Source organism: Truncatella angustata (assembly GCF_020726525.1).
Source record: "Truncatella angustata strain MPI-SDFR-AT-0073 chromosome Unknown BKA67scaffold_4, whole genome shotgun sequence".
Classification (NCBI taxonomy): Eukaryota; Fungi; Ascomycota; class Sordariomycetes; order Amphisphaeriales; family Sporocadaceae; genus Truncatella; species Truncatella angustata.
The window spans coordinates 1,491,657-1,517,258 of NW_025763384.1; the positions used below are offsets into that span (position 1 = coordinate 1,491,657).

A 25,602-nucleotide genomic window follows, 5' to 3' on the forward strand; every position below is an offset into this window, starting at 1 on the left:
TTGAAGATATTATTCCGACTGACCATGTATGGGAGCGTCGTAAGAAATTTTCGTGATTACTTTCTCCCCTTTATCGCCTATGCGTGGAGCGTATACTACCTACAAAGACATTTAGTTCTTCATAACTGTTTTAAAACATCCCCAAAGACCCCCACCCCCCGCCACACATCATAAAGAAGTAATCTACTGACTCCAAAATGATATAGTACATAGCCTGACATTGAGATCGATCATAGGCGGTCAACAAGACTTCATAAATATTCTAAAGAGACACAAGAGGACGCTGAAGGAACTTTGTCTCTGCAATTTTACAATGAACACCACATCCTTACCAGCACTTCTTCTGGCAATCAGGAACGATCTAGAACTGGAGTGGGCATGTATCTGTGGGAATGTCATCGACAGGACTGAGAAGAATGGGATGCAGAGCTGGGATATTAGATATAGCGATGCCGATAGAACGTGGCATAGGATCAACCGTTATTGCCGGCATGGAAGCGAGCTACCGGAAGAAGACATGCATTCATTCTCGAGGGAGTGGATCTCGGTTAAGCTTGACAATGATGTTGAGTTTGAGGCCTTTGAGGAATATGGACCTCGTTTGCTTGGTCTCCAGTGCTTTGATAGTTCACAAAGTGGTACCTCATGGCCCGCACATGACAGCTCACGTGTATACATCGCATCGATATTATTTTCTAAGGATAGACTCAATTGTCGTATGCATATTTCATGATTTGTTGTGTGGCATATATAGGAAACATTGCTATGGCCATGTTTACCTCTGAATGCGCCTGCTTTTGACAGTTGGTCACCAGCTGTGGAGTGCTACTCGTGCTCGCCAGTCAATAATGAGCTTCAATTGCTACCATGAACGCCCCGAGACAGCTTGCTGCCCAGTTTGATTTGGTGCCAATCCATACCGTGTTCAATGCATCGGCGATATATAAATTGCTTCGGAAGCTCCTTCATTTGACATATTCTGCGCGGACCCCGAGAACAGCACCGCGATGGCCGCGCCCGACACTTCCAACCTGACATCGTCGGCACAGGTGTTCGAAACGCACACGTTACCTCAGATTCGCGCCATACACAAGTCCCTCCATGTCCAAATCGACGAGAAAGCTGCGCGCCTGCGCACGCAGGTCGGTAACAGCTACCGTGAGCTGCTGGGTACCGCCGACACGATCGTACAGATGCGCAAGGACATGAGCAATGCGCAAAACGTATTGGGACGAATGGGAAGCATGTGCGGACGGACGGTGGTGGAGAGCAAAGTCGCGGGTCTGGGCAGATTTCAGGGAGCAGAAGACACCGAGACGGAGCTGAGCCAGACGGCAAGGGTCAGGTTGCTGGAAGCTTGTGCACTGGCTGTCGGACGACTTCTCAAGGGCGGCAAGCAGGGCAAGGGCGATCGATTAGTCCTTGCTGCCAAGGTTCTGGTCTTGATCAGGCTGCTGGTTGCAAGCTTCGGCGATGCGAACAGATTGAAGGGCGACATACAGAAATCAATCGAGACCGCGAAGCGGACTCAACGAAGCCTCAAGAACAAGCTGCTGCGGGGTGTCGCGAAGATACTTGACAAGGTCAGCGACGATATACAGCAAGATGATATTCTGAAAGCTCTGTGCGCGTACAGTCTTACAGAGAGCTCAGGTGCCAAGGATGTTCTGCGTCACTTCTTGAACGTGAGAGCTGAGGCGATGGTTCTGGAGTTCGATGTTGAGGAAGAGCAAGAAAGAGGGAGGAACACTGACAATGTCCTATGTGGACTGGATTTGTACACAAGGACTCTGTTAGATGTTCAAGCACTGGTGCCCTCGAAGCTCGCCGATGCTCTTGCAAACCTCAAGAAAAGTCCACTACTGGCTGATGATTCGTTGAAAGCACTCGAAGGCCTTCGTTTGGACGTCTTTGAAAGATGGTGTGGAGATGACATTCAGTATTTTACTCCTTTTATACGGCACGACGACTTGGATGGAAAGCAAGCCAAGTCAATGCTTACGAGCTGGGCGAACAAAGGGGGCGAAATATTACTCGCAGGGCTCAGTAGGACTTTGGAACATATGTCTGAGTTCAAGAGCATTATTGATTTGCGAACAAACGTATTGCAACACTGGATCAGAGATGGAGGAAAGGCTAGGGGCTTCGACCCTTCTGACATGTTGGATGGTCTACGCGATGCCATCAACGCACGACTCTTGCATGTTTTAGATACCAAGGTCTCCAAGCTTCGTCTCATCGGCTCGGAAGTCACATCGACACTGGAAACATGGCAAAATGGAGCCATCGACACTCGCCAAAGTCTATGGGACGAGGAGATGCTCGATATGGACATTTCCCTTGGCGCAAGCCATATCAAACACGAAGTCGTTTCTCGTCTCCATGGTAGGAACGACGCCGTAGCGCGGGCTGTCTCTAGCTACGAGTCGTGGTACAATCTCATTGATGATGTCGGACAGATTGTCCAGCAACTTCGCCGTCAGCGCTGGGACAATGACGTGGATGAGATTGAGGACGATGAGACCATCGAACTGCGACAAGAGCTCCTCAGCAAGGAGGATCCACAGAAAATCGACGACCAGCTTAACAAGAATCTGGAACAGGCATATCAAAACTTGGATGGGCAACTGGGTAAACTCTGGCAAGCGCATCAAGATGATGCCAACAGCGGCCAAATTGCTATGTATTTTCTGCGGATTATACGTAGTGTTCGAAGCCAATTACCAAAACTGGACAATGCCAAGTCATTTGGTTTGGGGAGCATCTCCTCGCTGCAAGAAAGGCTGGCCATCCATGTTGTGAAATCGCCCGTCGAAGACTTCGTAAACACTGCTTTAACGCGGAAACGAGTTATTGGCCGAGTGCTTTGGGAAGGTGAGCCAGCCTTACCTGTCCAGCCATCGCCGGGCTCCTTCAAGTTGTTACGGAACTTGGTTGCCTCGATGGGCGATGTAGGTCTCGATTTGTGGAGTCCTGCAGCACTATCCGTCATCAAGAAAGTAGCCAGTTCCCAACTCAGTGATGTCTGGCGTGCCAAGCTTGATGAACCAATAGAGGCCCAGGTAGATAGCGAGAAACTCAGTTCAACTGGGGAAGACGAATCGGCGAACGAAACTACTGAGGATACCGAGAGTGTAAAGCCAAAGGACGAGGAGCCAGATGTCAGACACGATCTCCTGATACAGTGGCTCTATGATATTTTGCTGTTACAAACTAGCTTGGGCACGGATAGCAGCCCGAATGAGGACCTTGTGAAATTGGCAGATGTAGCCTTCCACAAGACAGGACTCCCTGATGAAGCCAGGCATAAGATGGTGAAAACCTCACAGGAATATTGGAGAAGAACAAGTCTCTTGTTTGGGCTTCTTGCGTGATACCCAAGACAGGGAAGGACTCGGTGCCTTTGAAAATGAAAGATTAACTACCCAATGATCGCCATCTTGGTAAATCTCACAATTTGTGTCGCTTCTGTCCACTTGCAATCTTGGCAAACTCGGCTTGCGGGACACCGCTCATGAACCTTTGTAAGCCTGCAAAGACTTCATTTACATTTTGGACATCCAAAATATCTTTTTCGGGCTTGCGAATCAATTCTTTGATGCCGGTCAAGCTGTCGCCGATCAGATGTTCGCCCAGTCTATCATCGATCTCCTTCAAGACCAATTCCCTAAACTTCGCGTCTTCATTACCACAGTCAAAGATCTTGTTGACAAAGCCCGTTTGCAGCAGTTCCTCACTGCTGATGCGCTTACTCATGATGAGCGCTTCGTTGGCCTTGCTGATGCCAAGCCTCTGCACCAGAGCCCTCGAGGCACCACCCTCTGCTACGAGACCCAGCGACGAGAAAGGTGTCAGCAAGAACGAGTGAGGTGTGCAGTAGATGAAATCTGCAAACGAGACCAGGGCGGCCGAAAGGCCGATGACGGGCCCGTTGAGTCCCACCACAAGGATCTTGGGGTGCGTATAGAACGCCTGCGTCGCGTTCAAATTGTTGGCCACGAACGAGCGCAGCCACTCCAAATACGGATCTGAGTCCGCCGGGACGCTCTTGCCGAAAGATACGTCGGCACCACTGGTCTTTGACGTTAGTGGCCAGGGCTTAGCTTATGTTATGATCTTCAGACTTACGCTGAGAAGAATCGCCCCTTGCCGGTCAGAAGCGTAATGTAGACTTCATCATGAGTTGCTATCTCTCTCAGGATCTGAGAGAGTTCGAAGTATTGTGGCCCGCTCAATGCATTGAGCTTCTTCTCGTTTGTGATGGTTACAATGGCCACTCGGCCCGTGTATTCGACACTGAAGCAGGCTGACGGCATACTGGAAATCTGATTGCTAGGTGGGAACTTGACTGATATAGAACCGTGTGTGAATGCAACGCTTCAGGATCGCAAGTAGAATCTCAATGTATAAGTTAATGTTGAAAGTCTAAAGATATCACTAAGCCATGTAGGCAGGTTAAGGTTCATTGAACCGCCAAAGTGCCTCGGCTCCTCCAGGTGGGGCTGTTTCTCGCTAACCACCCCCGGCCTGCAAGGGACCCTGAGGCTCTTTACGGCAAGTCTACCCCACGATCTTTCGTGCCCCATAATGAGAACGGCGTCAAGCAGAAAATCAGACACCCACCTCGTTTTTTTGCTTGGGTCATCTGATGTTCTGTAAAACTCGGATAACAATTAATTATAGTGAACTGCCCTGTTTATGTAAGTACTATGCAATTTTATCCTTAGCCTAGCCATGCAATTAATGGGCAATTGCAGTAGTCGAGAAAGCCAAGAAGGCCGTATCGAACATTTCGATCCTTAAACATGTTTACAAACACACAGAAAACAACGGCGTATCAGCTAGAATTAAAGCATTTCACACGCAGGCAAAGCGTTAGAATGATAACGGATGAGTGGTGGCCTAGGTCAACCAGCGAAAATCCGAGGATTTCGGCGCTTCTGTTGTCCCCTGCTGCTGCAACTTAGGGCTAGTTGGTTTGCAGTGTGCAGCTCAGCAGTTGGCCGGTACTACAGTATGAAATGCATCCTCGGAATATTGCCTATCGCAATAGACGGGGTCTGTGCAGGGCGATTGAGCGATAAGATAAGGCGAAGTGGGTTGGAGGGGTAGTCGCTCACAGAACTTTTGACGGAAAGGTGTTTTACCGCCCAGAGTGGCGGCAAATTTTTGGGATCTGCCTGCTGCAGGTGACTCAATGACGACGTAGAATCTGCAAAAAGCGCAGAGGGCCGGTGATGCTTCATTCCTTGAGAAAGCTTCCAGAGTTCTCCTCCTTCAAGTCTTTGGTTCAGGTGCAAATTACGGCCATACCCACGCCCGAGAACGAGAACGAGAACGACAAAGAGAAAGAGAACGAGGCCATGGCCGGTGCAGAGAACAGTTCCGCCGCAGCGGCTCACGAGCCACCCCACGTGTACAAGGCAAACGATGGCTACGATCCGTCAGTGCACCAGGAGGTCCCGCACGGTCTGAAGAACCCTGCCACCCAAGAATTCGTCCAAGATGACGATGAGGAAGACTACGACGAGATCTTCAATTCCGATGACGACCTCGGCGACGACGCCGATGGAGATTTGACCAAGAACTACAACCGCCAGAGACAGCTCAACGGTGGGAGCGCCTTACCAAGATCAAACCAGCAGAAGCCTACCGCCAACACCTTCGCCAGCATCGACGACCAGATCAAGAACCTCTCCAAACATGCCGCCAAAATCAGACTTGACGATGTCAAGGAGAGCCAAGACAGGGACAAGGACAAGGCCGACAGAGCCACGAGCGACCAGGTCTTGGATCAAGGAACCCGAATGATCCTCCTGCGACTTATCCAGAAGGGAGTCGTAGGCGAGATCAATGGCGCCATCAGTACTGGAAAGGAGGCAAACGTATATGGTGCCGTGTTAGAAGACCAGGGCGTGCGTACACAACGTGCTGTCAAGATCTACAAGACGGCCATTCTCAGCTTCAAGGACAGGGAGCGATACATCACCGGAGAGCACCGATTCAAATCTGGCGCCGCCAAGGGAAATAACCGCAAGATGGTTCAATTATGGGCAGAGAAGGAATTTAGAAATCTGCGAAGGATACATGCGTCTGGTATTCCATGTCCCGAGCCCATCCATCTGAAGCTCCATGTATTAGTCATGAGCCTCTTGGGTGACCGCAGAGGTTATGCCTTCCCACGACTGCACGACACCCGCATCGCCGGCGACGATGCCGACCAACAGTGGAGGTCCTTATACCTGCAGCTCATGGGAATTATGCGTCGCATGTACCAAGTATGCAAGCTGGTGCACGCCGATCTCAGCGAGTACAACATTCTCTACCACGACCAGAAGCTCTACATCATTGATGTATCACAAAGTGTTGAACACGACCACCCGCGATCTTTGGAGTTCCTACGTATGGACATCAAGAACACTGGAGATTTCTTCCGCAAGCAAGGCGTGGACACACTGAGCGACCGCGCCATCTTCAATTTTGTTACCGCTTCCGAGGGCACAGTTGAAGAGCCCGCAATGTCAGAAGCACTTGAGCGGTTGTTTTCTACACGCGAAGCCGTTGATGATACTGAAGCTGCCCAGGCTGAGCAAGAAGTGGATAACGAGGTGTTTAGAAACCAGTACATCCCGCAAACGCTAGAACAGGTCTATGACATAGAAAAGGATGCTCAGAAGATCGGAGCTGGTGAAGGAGATCAACTCATTTACCGAAACCTTCTCGCGGACCAAGCTGTTGTGCCCGGTGGTGAAGCTGCAAAAAGCGCAGAAGGTGAAACAGCAAGTTCCGAAGATGAGGAGGGCGATGGTGCCGCATTGGACAGCGACGCAAGCGACGACGATGAAAGTAGATTCGAAAAGGGTACACCGCGTGGAAAGCGATTTGTCGATAAGGATGACAAAAAGGCACACAAGGTGGCAATCAAAGAGGAGAAGCGGGAGAAACGGAAAGAGAAGATGCCCAAACACCTCAAGAAGAAGCTTGTCTCGTCATCTTCTCGTAAAGCAAAGAAATAGAAGGTCCAGAATCTACCGAATACAGTAGACATTTTCCGATATGCCATGCTCCTGTGCATAACACTACAAAGTAAGCCCATAACTCCTTTTCATGACTCATAACTTTTGGTCGACAATGTCGAGACACAATCGGATGATGAAACTCAATCGCACCAGCCACAGGTGAGTCTTTGCTGCGTTTTCAACCTTTGGGATGATAACCGCGAGATTCACCCCTGGCACATTGGTGTTCTGATCAACCCTTTTGGGCTGGTTGAAGTTAAAGAAGAGCTCTGACGATTGCATTTCTCAACCCTTGGCGGTGACTACCATTTCTTCTGTAGCTTGATAAATTATGCAGGCGGAAATATGTGGACATTATGATACCTCCCGAGAGCCGTTACATGTTTTGCTCGAGTTTTTGTTACATTTCTGGATCTCTAGTCAGAAGATGTTAAACAATTTGATCGTGGGCCTTCGCTGATGAGGAGTTATGTCTTGCCACAGGAAAATGTTGCATCGCAAGCATACAACGTAGCTTTGTGTTGATAGTGGCCAGACTAAACGATCATAATATCTAGGGTTATTGATATGCGATGCCCAATGGTCAACCTAGCACATAGGTCTCATGACTGCAGCCTAAGCTGCAATCAGCGAATCGATATCGCATGAGATGTCACACGTAGTCTTTCACATTTGTTCAATAGAGCTCGAGAAGGATTATACAGCATACTACGGGACTGATCTGAAACATACAGTAATCTGTCTAAAGTAATGCCGGATATTATCTGTGTGTATTCCCCGGCCATGAAATTATTTACTTTCATAAGTCTTTGGGCTATGCAAGCGACCGGTACTTTGCATGTGAAATCTATTACCTATCCGCCATTGCGACTAAGGGCTCGAAAAATACAGGCAGCATATTCCATTTCGAACAATATAAAGATATCTCGGAATCGTGCTTCAGACTGGCCCCTGGATGCACTGTGTACTACTGCTTTAGAAAACTGCTATCCTTCTTGCTCTCCTCCTTAAGTCAGCTTAGATAGGTAAGTACAAACACTAATGTTGGAAGCGCCAAACCTTATGGACCAGAACATATCCTGGGCGATATTTGTTACTTGGGCAATATGACGCTTGCCCCCTTCGGCGACACCGACGCTCACGATGACCTCTGTGGTTCACGAACCATACAGTTGTCGACGTAGGGCTGACCGTCGATGGTAACCTCGAAAGTATCTTGTGTCTCAAATGCGAATCGTTCGTATGTCGATTTGCCGAGAGGCGACGCCTCGACATAACTTCGGAGCCCAGACTGATCAGCCTGCTTGCAGAACTCAGCCATAAGTAGCGATCCAGCACCCCGACGTTGGTGCTTTGGCAACGTCGCGAGGACACCTAGATCTGGCAACATACTTTATCAGGCCTATTGCAGGACACTAATTTGTGTTGAACCTAGCGACTTACACCAATGTTCCTCCTGGCCCAACAACGTCTTCTTTTTCTCCGCCGCTTTGCCAACGACCTCCTCAAATAGAGCGGCGTCTCCTTCTGACGGCCACTCGGCGGGACCCCCGTGCGTATCCTCCGTGTGGGGTGAAGTCCATTTGGCAAATGCTATAGTTTCACCCGTTGAATGCGTCGGCCCGGCTTCGCTATCCTCCACCTTATACACATGGGTATGTGGCAACTCCATGTCGCTTCTCAGGTTTTTCTCAAACCATCCACGGACGGGCGGCACATCAGGCTTGATCTTCAATACCAAAGCACTATTGAAGGTACTGAAGTAGAGATCGACCAGCTGGGGAATATCCGCCTTCTCTGCTCTGGTAACACGTAAAGGCATACTTTGGAACGACCACGGAAAAAGGTTTGATGAGTGCTGATCGTTTGACTGCTTGATCGAATGTTCGATTATTGTATATCCTACTCGGTTTCGGCCGCCTGTCTCCGCTCGGCTAGCAGGATTCAGTGGATAGCCGATACGTTGCGGGTGTGTAATCCTGTCAGAGTGTGGACGCAAGGGAGCACCCTTGACTGCGAATTAGTGCGGTCCTGGCATATTCCCAGAAAAGTTGACTTGCTCCACAGTCTATTCATCTGTCACTTTCTTCCATATTTACAAATTGTCTACACAAAGACATTTGCAGCAAACCCTGAGTAATTCGACTCGTACACCGTTGTCTCTAGTTTTGCACGTGCTTTTCAAAAAACTGTCCAACACCTATATGACTCAGCTGCTTATGCTCGAGATAAACGGAGTTAACAAGCAGACGAGATCATGGCGGTTGATTCGCGTACTACTCAAACACCCCAGCTTCTTCGCTTAAATATTTTAGATGTGTTCATGTAGTCCCAATCAACTCCTCCGCGATACAATATGCGTACAACTGGAACAAAAGAGATTTACAAAAATGGTTGTATTTATGAAGGTTCAAACTTCATATTCTTCCTCGTCTAAGAAGCCCAACCCGCTGTCATGCCTCCGCTTTCTTTTCCCCTTCCCACTATCAACCAAGAATCCGGACGGACCTGCCGGCGGCAATGCAGCTTGGCCAGGCGTCTTCAGCAAATCTGAGCTGCGAGTGCAGCGACGACCGGTGTCGGTGACTTTCTTGGGCGTGGCCAAAATTCCTTCGCTCATTTCCAGAACTCTTTCGAGCTCAGTCTTCATGGAATCAACAGCTTGTTTGGCTCTCTTCTTTTCTCCTTCGATATCACGTTTCAGTCCGAGGTTCTCAACTTTTAGCTGCCGGATGGTCTCGTGCGCATTGCGCAGGGACTCGTTAATGCTGTCGATCTCGCCTCGCAACTCTGTCACCCGAGCATCACGAATTGCTAGTGCTGTTCCGTGCGACTTGTTGAGAGCTGTGATGTTGGCCACCCTTTTAGCCTGCACGTCTGCGAGCTGGATCCTGACTTCGGCAGTCTGCGAAAGTACAGATGTGACTTTCTCTTCCAAAGCCGCAATATCGGTATCCCTTTTTGCTGATTGCTGCTTTCCAGTCTCGACATTGGCCTGCAGTCTCGCTTCTGCATCCTGTCCTTGCTCCTCCATTGTCTGCACGAGGGTTTCCAGCTCAGAGACATCGCGGCGGTACTTCTCGATTGCCCCCTTCAAGCGATCAGTGCCAATTTCTAACTCGGTAATGCGCTCATCCTTCTCCCCAAGACGACATGTGCTCCTCTTTAGTTCGCGCTGTAGCCCATCCATAGCCTCAACACGTGCTCCTAGCTGTTGTCTTAGCGATAGCTCGAGCGAGTGGTACTCGTCGATTGAAGCCTCATCTTCTTTCACCTGGCGCGCAAGATCTCGGAGACGAGTGAGTACGAGATCCAGGACTTGGGCGCCATGGGATGATAGTGGAAGAGCGATCTCTCCTGGTGTGATATACTCGAGTTCCAGACGCGCGGAGCGTAGAGCCCTAGAAACTGATGACACGATATCGCCGGCATCATTGCCACGGAACCCAAGAGAGCTGATTGAGGAGTTGAGCTGAGCCAGGGCGGCTGTCTTGTCAGACAGGCTTTGTAGAACCCGGCCCAGGTGTGCCTCTACATCGTCATTTCCTGCGACCTCGGAGCTCTCTACTGACGATAGCCTGTCTGCCATGCGCGCCCTCAATGCCTCATGGATTTCCAGCGCTTCATTGAGCTTTCCCAATTCAAGACGCAATGAGCCCAGCTCGGCCTCCAAAAGTTCTTTCTCAGGATCTGGAAGCTGTGCCTGGACTCCTGTGTGGGAAACTGGTGAAGAGGCGAACCGTCTTATAGACATAGGTGTAGTGGGCATTGTAGGACTCGTACAAGGGGGCGTCGGGAATGATGCCCTCGCCCTCGAGGGTGTACTGCAGACCAAGTCTGCCATTGTTGCATCACCAAAACCATCGTCATCGACGCTGTCGGAGAACGGATCTCTAGCTGCCATGGTCCAGTCATGATGTGTCTGGTCCGCACGGTCAGACTGCCTGTTGAGCTCGGCTCTCAGATGCCCGACCTCTTGCTCAAGCTCCATTATGCGCGCCGTGTCTTGGAGTATTGTCGCGTCCTTTAGCCTCTCGATCTCCTCATCCTTCTCTGCGAGCTCCTCGCGCAGGTGTTGGAGCTCACTGGCCTGTCTTTGGGCTTCGTGACGTTTCTCAATCTCGATCGTGTTCATCTCCTCGCTCAGCCCATTTCGCCTTATCCGCCGCTTCAGGCGATCGTCGAGGATCTGCCGCAGGGAGAGAACGCGGACCACGTTTGGTGTTTCGGACGTTCCTGCAAGCTCATCTGCGTCGTGCACGTCTTGCAGATCTGATGGTGTAGAGTGTCTTCGTCTTTTCCGTGATGGTGTCACTCCAATGGTGGATCGACGGACCATTGGCGTAAGCCCTGTCGAGGATGGGGACTTGTAGCTGAGCTCGGGGCCAGGATCGGAGAACCTGACTCTCTTGCCAGTCCTCGACGTGGTCGGCGTCTTCGAGGCGGCCACTGAGGGGGCTGTGACACCTGCATTGCCGGTGCTGCGCCGTGGGGTGCGCCGCAAGGCGATTGGTGTTTCGAGGTCGTCCCACATGTCTGATCTGGGTAAATTGCGGATCAGTTTGAATGTAGGCTGGGGGGTTATGGCCATTACGGTATTAATACAGCCATCAAAAACGGGGTAGGGGGCGTTCCAATCGCGTATACTCAAAGTAAACAATCTAGACTAGCATGTTTGCATAGTGGTGGAGCCTTCATCCCACCATGTTTACTTATTTCCTATCGCGCACTAGTGCCCCCGCCTTCGTTGCCGGCTCTGTGCGAGGTGAACCTATCAGATTGACTATGCAACGGGGTTATTGAACATCTGCCTATGCTAGACCATATTTATTTAGGCCACAGCTTTTTCGTCCAGACTCGACTTATGGAGTTTCGACCAAGTTCGCTATGGCAACGCCGTGATGTTCGCAAACCGCGACGTGTCTGTCGCGGGTTCATGGTGTTAACGCGTCAAAGAAGCAGTCGTGCTTGTTGCACGTTACGTGATGAACATTACACAGGAACAATGATATTCAGTCTGTCGCTAATGAGATCGGGGTATCCAGGCAAGCTCTATATGCTGATGCAAATTTCAAATAATTCCAAGAAAAGATGATAAAGATTTGCGTGTCCTTGACCAGCAAAGATCAGTAATGGTTTGTCGTCGCGTCGCGCTGTCCTTCATCACCATAGCATCGTCATCATCACCAGACCGGTTACCATCAATGTCGAGGTGGAAACAAGCATGCCAGACGCGGCCGAGTCGCCCTCTCCCTTTGTGCCCTTCGCAAACCCATTCTCCTCTCCGCCCAGATATAGTGAACCGACCTCCGTCAGACCGCCGTCGTCATCAAACAGCGCGACTGAGCTCCCAGTCCACTCGTTCGAGTCGTCTGATCGGAACGCGCCGAACCACGCGTAAGACTCGATGTAGTCCAGGCCGTCGAGATAACTCAGGCTTTGATTCATCATGGACACGGTCGCGTCTTCGTCCTGCTGCGGCAGCGCCATCTCGGTGATCCAGAACTTCAAGTCCTTGGCCGCGTCGGGGTCTGTCGCGTTCGCCACGTAGAAGTTCTGCAACGTCCCCAGCCACGACGCGAGACCAGAGAAGTCGCCGTACCAGTGCACGGCGACGAAGTCCATGGGGCAGCCGTCGGGGTCCAGATCGTAGCACGACTCGTTGAAGCGCTGCAGCCAGTCCAGTCCCTGGGTCGAGCCGGTCACGGAGGGCCAGCTGATGTTCCACGACCGGGAACCCGAGGTCCGAAGCGGTGCGATGTGGTCCAGGTATGATTGCGCTGCATCTTCGGGCTCGATGGAGCTTCCGCCGGAGTCGGTAGTGCCATCTGGCTCATTGAAACTCAGCACGTGGGTCGAAGAACTGGGTAGGGCGCTCAGCAGCGAGTTCAGATTCGAGTTGGATGCATCGTCCGTGTTGTGTATCAATGGCACGAAGGCTACGGTGTTGTTTGTTCCGGACGCTTGGTTGAGTGACCACGTGTAATACCAGGAGATCGGCGACTGAGCTGACACGAGAAGATTCAGATCGGCCTCGTTGGAGTCGCCTGTATATGCCAGGCCACGCTTTGATGATTCGGTGGCATGGCCTGTCGGGCACAATGCCGTCAACAGTAACAGGAGCATGGAAGAGCGCTTGTGTTGCATGGCCACTAGTGCGATAAGTTGAGGTATAAATATAATGCTGAAATTATAAGGTAGAGCTGATATCCATAGTATCTACACGATGCAGAGTCACAAGTGTCACAAAGTAACTCAGCGATCTAAATATTTATATCGATACAAAAGAATGACCTCAAAGTGGCAGCCGGGGTTCCTTCTTGTTTTCATGGATGTCATGATACTGTCCTTGGAAATACTTGTTGAATCAAAAGCTTTGGTGACGTCATGCTCTGACCAGCAATCTTGCGCGCCAAGACACTGCACCGCAGGCAAGGACAACTCAATATACATAACCTGCATCAACGAATCCGACAGGCCCAAGACAAGAGTTATATACCTTTCCAACTCGTGCTTCACTGTCCAGACCCAATTCACGATGTCATAGTGGACCGGAGTATCCGAGGGCCACTATTAGGCAAACCGTCCAAAGCCGAAAATGGCACGGACCTCTGTACGTAGATGTTACGACAGATTAGGGTTAGAAATCTCGAGTCGAATCATTAGACGGCGTTCAAGATATTATAAAAGAATGTATACATTTTCATGGGAAGGCATTTGGATTCTGATACAGTAAATCAAGTGCATTTCTTCGAATTTTTTGGAAATGGTGTTTACGAGGAGCTACTATGTATAACGCTGTGAAGTCGAGCTGCTTTGGTCATGGAGAAGCGGGACGAGTGTCCCATTTTCGCTTGGCTTCGTGGTACCCAAGCGCCCCCCTTCTGGTCCGAGCGAACCACCACGAATGCGCTTCGGACCGATTTAGACATACGCACAATCCGGACAACAAGCACACCATGTGGGACGTTTTTTCACTTTGTACCAGGAACGGGAATATATGTGGAATATTAAATCACTAAATCTAGCAGCATGATAGACTTTTGCGATCTTCACGTCATGCCTCGGAGCTTCAGCCCTACCATGCAGCTAGATGTGATCTAGAAGACAAATAGTTGAATAAATTCTTTTACTAGTATGTTTTATGCTGAGCAACGTCATTTGGTCCAGTAAAGCCAAAATAAGGTGGCTTATAGGGTAAAACTGGCAGTCGCATCTCGCATATTCTTTTTGCAGCCTGGCTATCAGCATTCTGCAGCACTTCCAGGGTCGAAGCGAGTACCTTTCTTACGTTCAAACACACCGTCTGACACAGCCTGACAATTGAACGCCATGAGCGGGCACACTGACGGGTTGAGGATGGCTGGCAAGCAAGAACAAAAGCGCAATGATTTGCGTCAAAAAGAAGCCGGCGACCCCGGAAAGCTCTCGAATCGTCTTGAGCATTGGACTTGGGCAAACTATACCTTCCCCATGTCTACTGGAGGTCTCAGCCTCCTACTAGCCGAGCAGACGCAGGCTTTCAACTTTCACGGCCTGCAGACCATCGGGAAAGTGGTGTATCTGTTTGATCTCGTCGTCTTCAGCACTGTCACTGCAGCAATTATCTACCGATTCATAAGATTTCCTGGTGTTTTCAAGGCGTCCATTACGCACCCTACTGAGGGGCTGTTTTTGGGCACGTCCTTTCTGAGTCTGGCATCTATCATTGGAGGCATGGGTCGGTACGGTATACCCTCTTGCGGGCCATGGCTCGTCGTCGTTTACCGTATCCTGTTCTGGATATACTTTGCCGTCACTTTTTTGATCGCGGCGGGCCAATACTCGCTCCTATTCACTTTGCCCAGTCTGAAAATCCAAGACATGTCACCAGCCTGGGATCTACCTATATTTCCGTTCATGCTCTCTGGAACAATTGCATCGATTGGAGCATCTACGCAGCCACCAACACACGCTGTCCCAATGATCGTGGCAGGTCTGACGGCTCAGGGTCTGGGAATGATCGTTTCGATCCTTATGTACGCATGCTACATCCACCGAATGATCCAGTACGGCTTCCCGTCGCCAAACACCAGACCCGGTCTATTTATCGCAGTCGGCCCACCAGCGTTCACAAGCTTGGCTATCATCGGTATGGCTAGCGGTTTTCCAACAACTTACTCTTATTTTGGCGATCCGGAGATCACTTACCAGATCCTTCAAACCATGGCCACAATGACGGCAGTGTTTATCTGGTCCCTAAGTTTCTGGTTCTGGGCAATCGCTACAATTGGATGCCTTGCCGTCTGGAAGCAGATGACGTTTCGTCTCAATTGGTGGGCTTTTGTGTTTCCCAACGTTGGATTCACCATCGCCACGTTGACAATTGGCAAACAATTCGAAAGTCCCGGAGTTGAGTGGGTTGGCACTATCATGACCATTTTGATAGTTGCTCTTTATCTATTCATCCTCGCCCACCATATCCGGGCTTTCATTCGCAAGGATATCGTTTATGAAGGAAAAGACGAGGACGAGTATATTAACGAGTTGCGACACGACTACGGGAAGGCGGACGGTAGAGGAAATTTCGATTCGGAGAGCCAAGTAAAGGAAGCATAGGCTTCCCGTAATCTTACACTATAATATTGCGAATTCAAAGCGAAAAACGACTTATTCATGTCAGATTTCGATTTGCATCCTGGTCTAATGTATGGGACTTTTAGCATCGTCGACGTTAATATTGACTACTACGCCCGACCCCCGAGGACAGCTAACAACAAAGTTCGACATGTGCATCTGTCCGCGAATCGCTTCGTCAAATTCAACGGGTACGCTGCCCGCAGTCTGCGGATAACCAATGAGCTGTTGTTCTATGTGGCTGGGCAATCTTCAGCTGTGCTTGGCGTATTTCCACAAACACAACCCGCTAGGTTCAGCCTTACTTAAGGAGTTGTAAGGCGGGATTTATGGAAGCGCGTATGTTACGTGGTACTACATTTTATTCCAAAGTCTTTCACTATATCGTTCGACTACTATTGCAGCAATGCACTGGCCTACCATTGTCCTTGTTTTTTATATCCATATGAATACAGTACTCACGACTGATGTACTGTATGATCTCTCAAGTTCGCTGGTCAGCCTTCCTGGACTCTTAAGCCAGAACGATGGAAGCAACTTGACATCAGTCCTGCTGACCGAGCCGGGTGCGTTGGCGCTGATGGCGAGACAGCAATGCAATCCCGGATACCGTAAGTTGTCCGTATCTGACTTAGGAATTCGGTGTAGGGTCAAATGATGGCCGCTGACCCAATGCCGTAGATGCATGTTCCAACGGCGGTTGCTGTGCATCAGGTTACAATTGCCAGCCGAGCGGCTGCTGCCAGGGCTCGCAAATTCAATGCGGGTCGAATAATTGTTATAATGCCGCGGCAGGAGATGTTTGCTGCTCCAGTGGAAGGTCTTGCCCTCAAGGCTATGATTGTGTCAGTGGTGGATGTTGTCCGTCTGGGACGTTACCTTGTGGTAATAGCAAATGCTACGATCCTAACACGCAACACTGCTGTGAAGGAGGGGCTTGTCTGAAGCAGGATAGTTGTTGCAAGGAGCAGTGTTGTCGATCCATCGCGTATTGCGCTGTGGATGGATTCTGCTCCGCATGTCCGGCGGCCACTGATACAGTCACCAGAACGACTCGGCCCGTCGTTACATCGACCATAACCACTACGACCACGAAGGTCGTTGAGCCAGAAGAAGCACCAGAGTTCTCATGCATACCTGTCACTGTCACGAACAGTGCAGGCGCTGTTCTCGAGCTAGGCGATGACTGTGCGCTCGAATACACGGATCCCGAACCAACAGAGAGCAGCAGCGACGCTGGGAATGTAGCTACCAGCACCGCAAGCGCTGTTACTCCGGTACGGAGGGTTAATATCGATGCGTACTTGATACCTCGACAGACTGCTTGTACCCCATACACCACTGTTACCTCAACTACGACATCGACCATACCGACAACGACACGAAGAACCACGACTGTGACAAAAACAGTCGAGGCGAGTGAGGAAGGATTTTCGTGCCCGGCGATGGCAGTGACAAACTCGGTGGGTGATGAGTTGGCACTGAACGAGGAGTGTCAGTTTGAGTTTACGCCGGCCGAGCCGACTTCTTCTGAGCCAAGTGGGAATTCAGCCTCTGCATCGGGAGTCAGTTCGCCCTCGGGAAGTGGAACCAACGCAGGTGGTTCAGCAGCTGTGACAACCAGGGGCACATCCAGGTTGATGTGGCGGTACCTTTACATTGGGGTTGTTGGAATTTGGTTGTCTTTCCTTTGAACACAAAGAACCGCACTAGAGAAGGATTTTTCTTACTTACGGTGGTAATGTTAAGTATAATTGTCTGATTTTGAATTTGCGGGCGGGCAGGTGGCACCATGCATGAAACATTTCCTCGGAAAGGTCGGAATTTTCATCTTAGTAGCCCTTGACTGGGAGACTTTCTCCCTTGTTATCTTAGCTGTGGTAAAAAAGGGTACACAAATACTACCGTTTTCCTTGATCATCTAGGCGACATTTCTCTGCACGTATGCGTCTCGAATGCTGGTCATGTTTATGTGAGCGTGTTGATATGGAAACGTATCGACCCTTCTCGAGTAAAGGGCAAATCCAGGAGCCCAAGGCGCATACGCCAATAGATGAAAGACGCACGACCTCATAAGCGTGGTTTTAGCCTTTTCTGCAATTTGACAAATAATAATCAGTCCTGAGTCACGAGATTTCTTAGATAATATTATCAATCCTGCATGACAGGATCTCTTAGATAATATGATGTACGCCAGAGCCTCAATTATACGGGCCTTATCCGCCACTAACCATTCGTTTCGTTTAGGTCACTTCCACGTGAGATCTACGGTGAATATCCATCAGAGCAGTCCTCGTTCTTCTATAAGCACTAGATTCGTATGCGGACCGCGTGGTCGCCAAAAGAGCAAAGATACACGAAATCCAAGCCTGTCGCCAGCATAAGTCAGTGCTTACCATATAATTTGCAATATATAATGTATATTCCTGGGCCTCCTTACTCAAGTTTTCCATTCACATTTTATTAACTATTTTGTAACACCAGGAATTTCCTACATCTAAACCACAAACAAGACTAAATAATAACTTCTAATTATGTTTCGACTACCGTTTCTAGCACTTCTCGTGGAACTCGCTTCGTCCTCGCCATTGTCAAGACAAGCATGCGATTGTTGGCAGACAAAGGAGGATGGTCTGCTCTTCACTGACTATAATATTTTTGACTTCAGCTCCCTTGCTCAATATGTGTATGCTGAGCCGAACGTGTTAGACGATTATGAAGCGAACCGCGTGGCCCCGGTCACGAGCGAATACTTCGAGTCGACAGACTGGACGAGTTTCTTTAAACTTCAAACTTGGGATTTCCCTGATAAGCCTATCAGGATGATCAACTCCCAGAATAATGTCTACCTACAGAAAGACGCAGAAGCAAGCACCTACCTGACACTTCGCACCCACCGCAGCCAGGACTTCCAGTCTGCTGCGGAATTTGACACCAACGACCAAACTTTCACTGCTGCTTCGATGCGCATACGGGCCAAGGTACAGGGAGATGCAGGAGCTTGTGCTGGATTTTTTGTTTACAAGCAAGGCGACGATGGCACTCAACACGAATCAGATATCGAGATACTCACCTACAACCCTACAACTACCGTTCATTACACGACACATCCCGAGCAGGAAACGCATCAAGAGGAAGGGCGGTACACTATAGAGGCTACACTGCCATTTAGTGTGCAGTGGACTAATTGGCAAGATTACCGCATGGACTGGACACAGGCTCAGACAACGTATTATGTCGACGGAGCCGAGAACGGCCGATTGGCGCACTTGGAATCTCAAGTGCCCAGCAACCTTATCTTCAATATGTGGTCATGGGGCAATGAGGAGTGGGAGAAGACCATGGCTGTCGGCGGCACGGCCTACCTGAATCTCAAGCAGATTGAGCTCGCTTATAACACGTCCTCTGGCGGCAGCGCTTCGTGCACTAATATCTGCACGCTAAACTAGAATAATAACGGAGATGCAGTAGTTACTCTTTTCAACGATGGCAATCTATAGATATACAGTAATAGTAACAGATTCGCGGACGTGTCGGTTTTGTCCGCGTACTAAATAAAGCCTTTCCTTTTCTCATTTCCTTCTTTGGCATGCACTTGGATGAAATGATAGACTTAGAGATTCTGGCGATATTTATGGTCAGCTAAACCCGAATCAGTATATACTCCCGTTTAGCGCCCATCGCGCTAATTGGATTTGACATACCCGCCCTAGGTGCATGTGCCTGACTGAGGTTCGAAAACCCCTCAGTTTCTCATTTTATGCAAACGAACATGGCCGAACCGTTGCTTAGTGAGCAAATTGTCACTGGAATCTACTGCCATTCTGTGAAATGCGTTTACTCAACACTCATAACTTGACGCTGAGAGAGTTCCATTCGACCCGGCCAGAGTATGCTATTTTGTCGCACACATGGGGCGACCAAGAAGACGAGTTCTCGTTTCAGGAGCTACAATCGGGAGAGGAACGCCATCGCGAAAAGAAGGGGTTTGATAAGATCGCCCGCTTCTGCCACATTGCCAGTACCAACGGGTATGATTGGGTTTGGGTCGACACATGCTGCATAGACAAGTCGAGCAGCGCCGAGTTATCAGAGGCGATCAATTCTATGTACCGCTGGTATAAGGAGTCTGAGGTCTGTTATGCATATCTCGAAGATATAGAAAGCGGCAATGACATTGGAAGTTCTCGTTGGTTTACAAGAGGCTGGACGTTACAGGAGTTACTAGCACCTAATGTGGTCGAATTCTATGATTGGGAATGGACCGAGATCGGAACCAAGCATGACATGCGAGAGACTATTTCTACCATCACTGGTATTGATGCCAATGCCCTAAGAAAAAGTCTAGTCCCAAGTCTTTACACTGTGGCACTTCGCATGTCTTGGGCGGCGCGCCGTGTCACCACCAGAGAAGAGGATACAGCGTACTGCCTTCTGGGTATTTTCGAGGTTCACATGCCATTGCTGTACGGTGAAAGCGAGAAGGCGTTTCAGAGGCTGCAAGAAGAGATACTCAATCTTACAGAGGACTACACTATTTTGGCTTGGAGAAATCGGCCGAAGGCCCATGGAGATATGGAACGGGACCCGACAAGTGTCCTCGCGGAGTCTCCTTGGGATTTTCGGAACGATACCATTAATTTGAAGTTCACTGGCTTCGATTTCAGCCAGCTAAGGCAAATTGATTGGAATCCATTCCAACCTCGCGAAAAGGATCTGACTTGGCCGGGATGCCCTACACATGTCCAGTTCAAGTCGCGGCCAGTGGACTTTGAGCCGCCGCGGAAGACCGCAAGAGGGTTACGAGTGACCCTCCCCTTCGTGATTGAAACCTCGCCATCTGATTACCTGATTCGTGGGGCGAATCTAGCTTTTCTGTATTGCTTCCGCAGACCAAGGGGAGAAATGGTGTGCCTTGTGCTGTACGAAGAGGATGGAATCCACTCGAGCAGTACCAAAGGGCAGTTTTATCGTCCACTTGGCAGGTCCGGCATCCATTTCATTGCCCCTAGATCAGTAACTTTACAATTTCGGACCGTCTATATTCGAGTCATTCCTCGAAACCTTGATCCCACTCCAAACTGGACTCAGTCAGCGTACCAAGGCTTTACAGGACTTATACTCTTTGGCTCGATTGGAAAGTCACAACTATTTAAGCTGGACAGAATAAAAATCATCTTGATCCACATTCGACGAGGATCCGTATTCATTCGCCTTTTGAGCAGTTTGGGAGTATATGGGATATGGTGTCGCTTATCAATTACCACCGGCGGTACGTTCGAAGATGAAAGAAACGCCATCGTCAACGATAGGCGGTCGTTTTTGGCCAATGAAGACCTAATAATGGAACCGCGACTAAGATCCTTACTAACCTTGGACAATGGTTACATAGAATGTAAACTTAAAGCGAGGCCCAAAAGGTGGCTAGACAACGTAACTGCCATGACTAGCCTGAGAGAAGACTTCGAAACCCTGAAACTCGAACAGTTATATTCCTTGGAGTTGAGGACGAGTGGCCCTGCAGCAGATTCACCACCAGAGCTGGAGATCCTGGGTATAGCATGGATCTGACTGAAGATTGCACTGATGTCTCCTGGGACTGGAATTTGGATAATAAAATGTATGAATGAATGAATACACATGGAAGTGGAGTGAACTTGGAAATGCTCATGGTTTCATTCAAAATTAGTTCAGAATCAAAAAGAAGTTTTGCACTAGCCGCGAATCGAACGCGGGGCCCATCGATGGCAACGATGGATTTTACCACTAAACCACTAGTGCCTGGCGCCAGCTGAATGCCAGGCGATAAAGTTTTGGCGGTTTATTTCATACTACATTGCTAGCTTAGAAAATCTCCAAAATATCCGTAACATCCTCGACTTATTATAGAACTACCCGTGCCCTAAAATACTCCAGATGACGCTAAGTACATTTTAGGTGGGGCTTATTGTATACTACCTGGAGTGCTTCGTTTCCATGCTGAAATACGTTCAGCATCCCGCAGATCTAAGTATCACACATCTAGATGCGGGTTAGGCCATTAAAGACACAATTTATGGACCTTTTAAGGTAGCAGCAAAATCTGCATCAGGATGGAGATTCGGACACGAACATAACAACAGTATAATTACATCTGCATATGCATAAGTAATGATTTTAGTCTTTTCATATATTCTAGCCCCTTTGATGTCTTCTGTGATTAACGCTGTTCTATAATATATATTCTCAATTTCACACCTACAAAGTCTAGCGCACCTAGCTGGGCGTAGCCGAGTACTATAAATATAGGTACCCATGGCTCGTGCTCAGACGTGAACCGCATGTCTTCTACACCACTCAACCATAGACCATGGCGTCGCATGAGTGCGTGCAGCAGTATCGTACGGCTTAATTCTGAACAACCTCCTTTGCAAATAGCTACGCTGCCAGCTTGAGATCTAGCCACCACCTCTCCAGGAGCCTCGGAACTTGTGTTTTAAGAGCGCCGCGTCCGGAATCGTACCGTCGTTGGTACTAGCCGAATGCGGTTGCCCCATACCGAAGCCGTCAATGGTGAGGATCAGGATGTCACCGTACAGCCTTGGCCCAGTTGGTTTCATACCGGAGAAGTCTGTCACATCCGTCACAGTCGGGTCTATCTCCTTCAACTGTCCAAAAACGATGTCAGTCCAGGACGACGGGCCGGACGACATCATTACTTCAACGCTTGTGAGGTCGAGACGATCCAATGATGTGTTGTGTTTGGCAGCCAGCTCCTCTAAAGCATCAATGGTGTGATAAGCCATCTTCATAAATAGAGGGTGGCCTGGAGCTGCAGCTATGGTCCACTGGCAGAATTGAAGTCTATGTGGTATCTCTGCCCACGATCCACCATCCAGCTGGTCCCATTCGATACCAATCACGACCCTGGCCTGATCACGGAAGTTTTCTGGCACCCACAAGTCGATAGGTTTCAGAGCCTCGGTATCTATATCGGTGTAAACGCCGCCCTCGATGAAAAGCATGAGGTAGCGGAGGAGATCCGACTTCACGCCTGGGTTTTTTGTGGCTCGCCATGCCCCAAGAATTTTTGCATCGCCAGAGAAATGCATGTTGATGAAGTCGTCGGCCTCCCGCTGGCCGACAAGAATGTAGCCATAACCCGGGTTTCGCGCAAGCCAAGTCGGCGTGTCAACAAGGTTCTGGGCGTCAAAAGGGGTATCAGCAGGCTTGCCGGGATGGGGAAGTAGAATTTGCCAGATCTTGGGAGGAATTAAATGGCCTCTCGAGAAAGTAAAAGGTAGCGTGTATGTTGTAGGTATCTGTGTAGATGGTGATTCAGTGGCTATTGCCGGTGATGCCGAGTGAGGAACGTCAAGCTGAGGAGTACTATGCGGTAAGAAGGGTACAGATGTAGATCTTAGGGAGAGAAGAAGAAAAATGAAGAGAACGATTGCGATGCCGCCTGGCAAGAGGTTGCAGTTTTTGCGAATCATTCGGAATAGCATGTCGCAGTACGGCTGCGTGTCACCGTATACTAACTAGATCATGTTCTCAGATCAAGAACATATGGAAAACAAAACTATGACAGACAATGAGAAACAGGTAGCAACAGAAATGACAAAGATAATCTTGGACGAGTGACGGGGGCCAACCTACGAAGTACTGTGCACAATTAGCGCCGGCAGGATGGTGACACTCAAGCGACAAGGGTCTGCACCAATTAGATCCCATACCTGGATCTCGGGTGCGCGGTGGATCAGATCATGAATAGGCGCCTTCCCTTATGCGATTTCGGCTAGGAAACTTGACAGCTTAAAGAACATAGAGCCTTGGCGCATGTCGGGGTTGTGAGCCTTGAGAAGAAAGAAAAATTTTAAAAAGGAGAAAATATTCCGGCGGGCAAGCCGCTTCAAATACATATAATTTCTTTACTATCCGTCCACCATTTCCACATTATCGGATGATGTGACAATAACAAATTGTTAGAAGCTAATGCAAGGCCGGGGCATGGGACCCAAGGCCGTGCCGCAATAACACCTCGGAAACAGCTGTGAATGGAAGTCAAATCATGCAATGGTCCTGTTGGTACCTGAAATAACCAGGAGCCAGCCCGCCCGAGCCAGCCAGCTTGAGCCAGCCAGCCCGAGCAAGCCCTCCCGAGCTAGCCCTCCCGAACCAGCCAGCCCGAGACAGGTCTCAAGATCCTTCGGATATACAAGTATGCTGTTGTCGGTGTCTCCCCCAGAGGAAGAGACATATTTTGTTGAGGCCAGAATTTTTTTTTTTCATTTCGATCGATAGTCACGGCGAAATTACTAACTCTCGCGCCGTGTCGATTACAATCACGTCCTTCCCGTCATTAACGACAAGTTGGATGCCCGCTAGCTCGTGCGTAGCGAGCACGGGTTTTTGGTATGTTGTCTACGGGAAAAACGTCGTCTTCAGTGATATGTTTGGAATGCCGTCCGTCACGAATATTGGCCAAGAGAGTAGTCCGACGGGTGGATGTGTCCCGCCGTCTTACACGTTGAGTGTACCCTACTTGACCGATGGCGATTGTCCCAAAAGCTATTTCAAAGCATGCTCGAGTGCAACATCGTATGATGGCCGGTCGGCTGATCACATCATGTGCTGTCCCTCTGTTTCGGGTTGGAATTTCAATTGCGCGCCTGCAACGAATGTTGGAGCCGCGCCGTATGGATGTTTGGCGACTTTCACCACCGGCGCCAAAATAACCGGGTCAAGAACCGATTTGATAGTAGGCACCGGACAGGCCGAAACTCACACGGTCGGTGGCGACACTGGTGTGAATGCTTGGGGTATTGCGTTGCTATCGGTGAGTTCTAACGTGGAGAAAGGGATGAAGAATCAAGCACGCCTGTTGGCTAACACGGGAGCATCTGCAGACAACACCCCTTACTTCATCCGCAACCATAACGTCTGCTGCTGCCACAACATCTGACGCTGTAGTGTCCGTACCCAGCTCAGCAATCAGCACAGCGCCTAGCACCGGCTCAGCTTCGACTTCGACTTCTTCTTCTGCAAGTGGCCTCAGCACCGGTGCATCAATTGGCATCGGGGTCGGCGTCGGCGTCGGCGCCTTGTCCATTATCGGCCTGCTCGCCTTCTGCATCATAGGACGTAGGCGCAATGTGAGACAACAACAACAACAACAGAAGCCCATGGTTCAGGACTCCTATGATCACAACGGAGTTATACATAATGGACAATATTATTATGGTGGCTTGGAAGCCGCGTCGCATGGTACGAAAATGCAGCAGCCGAACGAGCGCGCTCTGCAGTCGGAGGCACCCACTCATGTCGACCCCTACGAGATGCAGGGTTAATTTTCGCGAGACAGGACAAAGCAACATCTAAGGTCGGCAATCATCAGCCCTATATGCCACGGCAAAGGGCATGGATGTGAGCGTATGAGGAGTTCGCTGATACCCGATAGACACGATATTAAAAAGTGAAAGAAGAAGGTGTAATTATGTGTACAAATATGAGAAGGAGAAGCTTGTGAAACAGCAATCTATATATTGAGGGATGAGATGGCGCTTGGCTGCGGACTCCCGCAAACTCGTCAGTATCGCTGGAAAGCCAGCGGCGGATTGTGCTACAGTAAATAGTATCTTATATTTAACTGTTCGATGTAAATAAATTATATAAATTATTGTATGGTTATTACACAGTACTTTTCTTATTAGCTTAAGTATAAGCCGGAGGAAAAAAAGTGGGAAAGGGAATACTAGTACGAGTAAAAACGGTAAGACAAGATAAAGTAATTATAAAGCCGTCAACATTACTGTTAAACATAGCGGCAGGTCGTTGATACAAGAATTGGCGCACTGTTTAGCTTAACCTTAGTGAGATATAGCGGTACTGCGATCTTCGGCACTAAGATCGAGGAACAAAGTTCATCTCAGAAGCAGAGTCTTGATTAGTGTAGTAAGCGGACAATATAAGGCAGATTAGTGCAATA

General features: G+C 49.4%; 12 protein-coding genes and 1 non-coding gene across 13 annotated transcripts; 7 read left to right on the plus strand and 6 right to left on the minus strand.

Annotated features, from left to right (window-relative positions):
- Positions 1-1,007: 1,007 nt before the first annotated feature.
- On the plus strand, positions 1,008-3,374 carry BKA67DRAFT_535477 (uncharacterized protein; the record flags this gene model as incomplete). The annotated part of the gene is made up of 1 exon (XM_046100022.1): positions 1,008-3,374. One exon carries the CDS (start codon positions 1,008-1,010, stop codon positions 3,372-3,374), a length of 2,367 nt encoding a protein of 788 aa, XP_045958413.1.
- Positions 3,375-3,450: 76 nt separating this feature from the next.
- On the minus strand, positions 3,451-4,316 carry BKA67DRAFT_592411 (enoyl-CoA hydratase/isomerase; the record flags this gene model as incomplete). The annotated part of the gene is made up of 2 exons (XM_046104832.1): positions 3,451-4,072; positions 4,129-4,316. 2 exons carry the CDS (start codon positions 4,314-4,316, stop codon positions 3,451-3,453), a joined length of 810 nt encoding a protein of 269 aa, XP_045958414.1.
- A 1,047-nt stretch (positions 4,317-5,363) lies between these two features.
- Positions 5,364-7,016, plus strand: BKA67DRAFT_517636 (serine/threonine-protein kinase RIO1; the record flags this gene model as incomplete). Its single annotated transcript, XM_046097923.1, has 1 exon — positions 5,364-7,016. One exon carries the CDS (start codon positions 5,364-5,366, stop codon positions 7,014-7,016), a length of 1,653 nt encoding a protein of 550 aa, XP_045958415.1.
- Positions 7,017-8,157: 1,141 nt separating this feature from the next.
- Positions 8,158-8,841, minus strand: BKA67DRAFT_535480 (acyl-CoA N-acyltransferase; the record flags this gene model as incomplete). The annotated part of the gene is made up of 2 exons (XM_046100023.1): positions 8,158-8,399; positions 8,463-8,841. The coding sequence occupies 2 exons, from the start codon at positions 8,839-8,841 to the stop codon at positions 8,158-8,160; spliced, it is 621 nt and encodes a 206-aa protein (XP_045958416.1).
- A 588-nt stretch (positions 8,842-9,429) lies between these two features.
- On the minus strand, positions 9,430-11,553 carry BKA67DRAFT_535481 (uncharacterized protein; the record flags this gene model as incomplete). The annotated part of the gene is made up of 1 exon (XM_046100024.1): positions 9,430-11,553. One exon carries the CDS (start codon positions 11,551-11,553, stop codon positions 9,430-9,432), a length of 2,124 nt encoding a protein of 707 aa, XP_045958417.1.
- Positions 11,554-12,182: 629 nt separating this feature from the next.
- Positions 12,183-13,145, minus strand: BKA67DRAFT_517532 (uncharacterized protein; the record flags this gene model as incomplete). The annotated part of the gene is made up of 1 exon (XM_046097920.1): positions 12,183-13,145. The coding sequence occupies one exon, from the start codon at positions 13,143-13,145 to the stop codon at positions 12,183-12,185; it is 963 nt and encodes a 320-aa protein (XP_045958418.1).
- Positions 13,146-14,492: 1,347 nt separating this feature from the next.
- On the plus strand, positions 14,493-15,617 carry BKA67DRAFT_518261 (voltage-dependent anion channel; the record flags this gene model as incomplete). The annotated part of the gene is made up of 1 exon (XM_046097992.1): positions 14,493-15,617. The coding sequence occupies one exon, from the start codon at positions 14,493-14,495 to the stop codon at positions 15,615-15,617; it is 1,125 nt and encodes a 374-aa protein (XP_045958419.1).
- A 424-nt stretch (positions 15,618-16,041) lies between these two features.
- Positions 16,042-17,329, plus strand: BKA67DRAFT_535484 (uncharacterized protein; the record flags this gene model as incomplete). Its single annotated transcript, XM_046100025.1, has 2 exons — positions 16,042-16,246; positions 16,317-17,329. 2 exons carry the CDS (start codon positions 16,042-16,044, stop codon positions 17,327-17,329), a joined length of 1,218 nt encoding a protein of 405 aa, XP_045958420.1.
- An 840-nt stretch (positions 17,330-18,169) lies between these two features.
- On the plus strand, positions 18,170-19,084 carry BKA67DRAFT_645917 (concanavalin A-like lectin/glucanase domain-containing protein; the record flags this gene model as incomplete). The annotated part of the gene is made up of 1 exon (XM_046105895.1): positions 18,170-19,084. One exon carries the CDS (start codon positions 18,170-18,172, stop codon positions 19,082-19,084), a length of 915 nt encoding a protein of 304 aa, XP_045958421.1.
- Positions 19,085-19,400: 316 nt separating this feature from the next.
- BKA67DRAFT_564293 (heterokaryon incompatibility protein-domain-containing protein) lies at positions 19,401-21,369 on the plus strand. Its single transcript, XM_046102725.1, has one exon. The coding sequence runs from the start codon at positions 19,467-19,469 to the stop codon at positions 21,204-21,206; it is 1,740 nt and encodes a 579-aa protein (XP_045958422.1). The 5' UTR covers positions 19,401-19,466; the 3' UTR covers positions 21,207-21,369.
- On the minus strand, positions 21,346-21,416 carry BKA67DRAFT_t98. Its single transcript has one exon. It is a non-coding gene; the product is annotated as a tRNA-Gly (tRNA).
- A 360-nt stretch (positions 21,417-21,776) lies between these two features.
- Positions 21,777-22,662, minus strand: BKA67DRAFT_564294 (glycosyltransferase sugar-binding region DXD domain-containing protein-containing protein). Its single transcript, XM_046102726.1, has one exon. It carries the CDS (start codon positions 22,637-22,639, stop codon positions 22,073-22,075), a length of 567 nt encoding a protein of 188 aa, XP_045958423.1. The 5' UTR covers positions 22,640-22,662; the 3' UTR covers positions 21,777-22,072.
- A 1,413-nt stretch (positions 22,663-24,075) lies between these two features.
- On the plus strand, positions 24,076-24,964 carry BKA67DRAFT_658473 (uncharacterized protein; the record flags this gene model as incomplete). The annotated part of the gene is made up of 2 exons (XM_046107285.1): positions 24,076-24,453; positions 24,524-24,964. The coding sequence occupies 2 exons, from the start codon at positions 24,076-24,078 to the stop codon at positions 24,962-24,964; spliced, it is 819 nt and encodes a 272-aa protein (XP_045958424.1).
- Between the last annotated feature and the right edge of the window lie 638 nt (positions 24,965-25,602).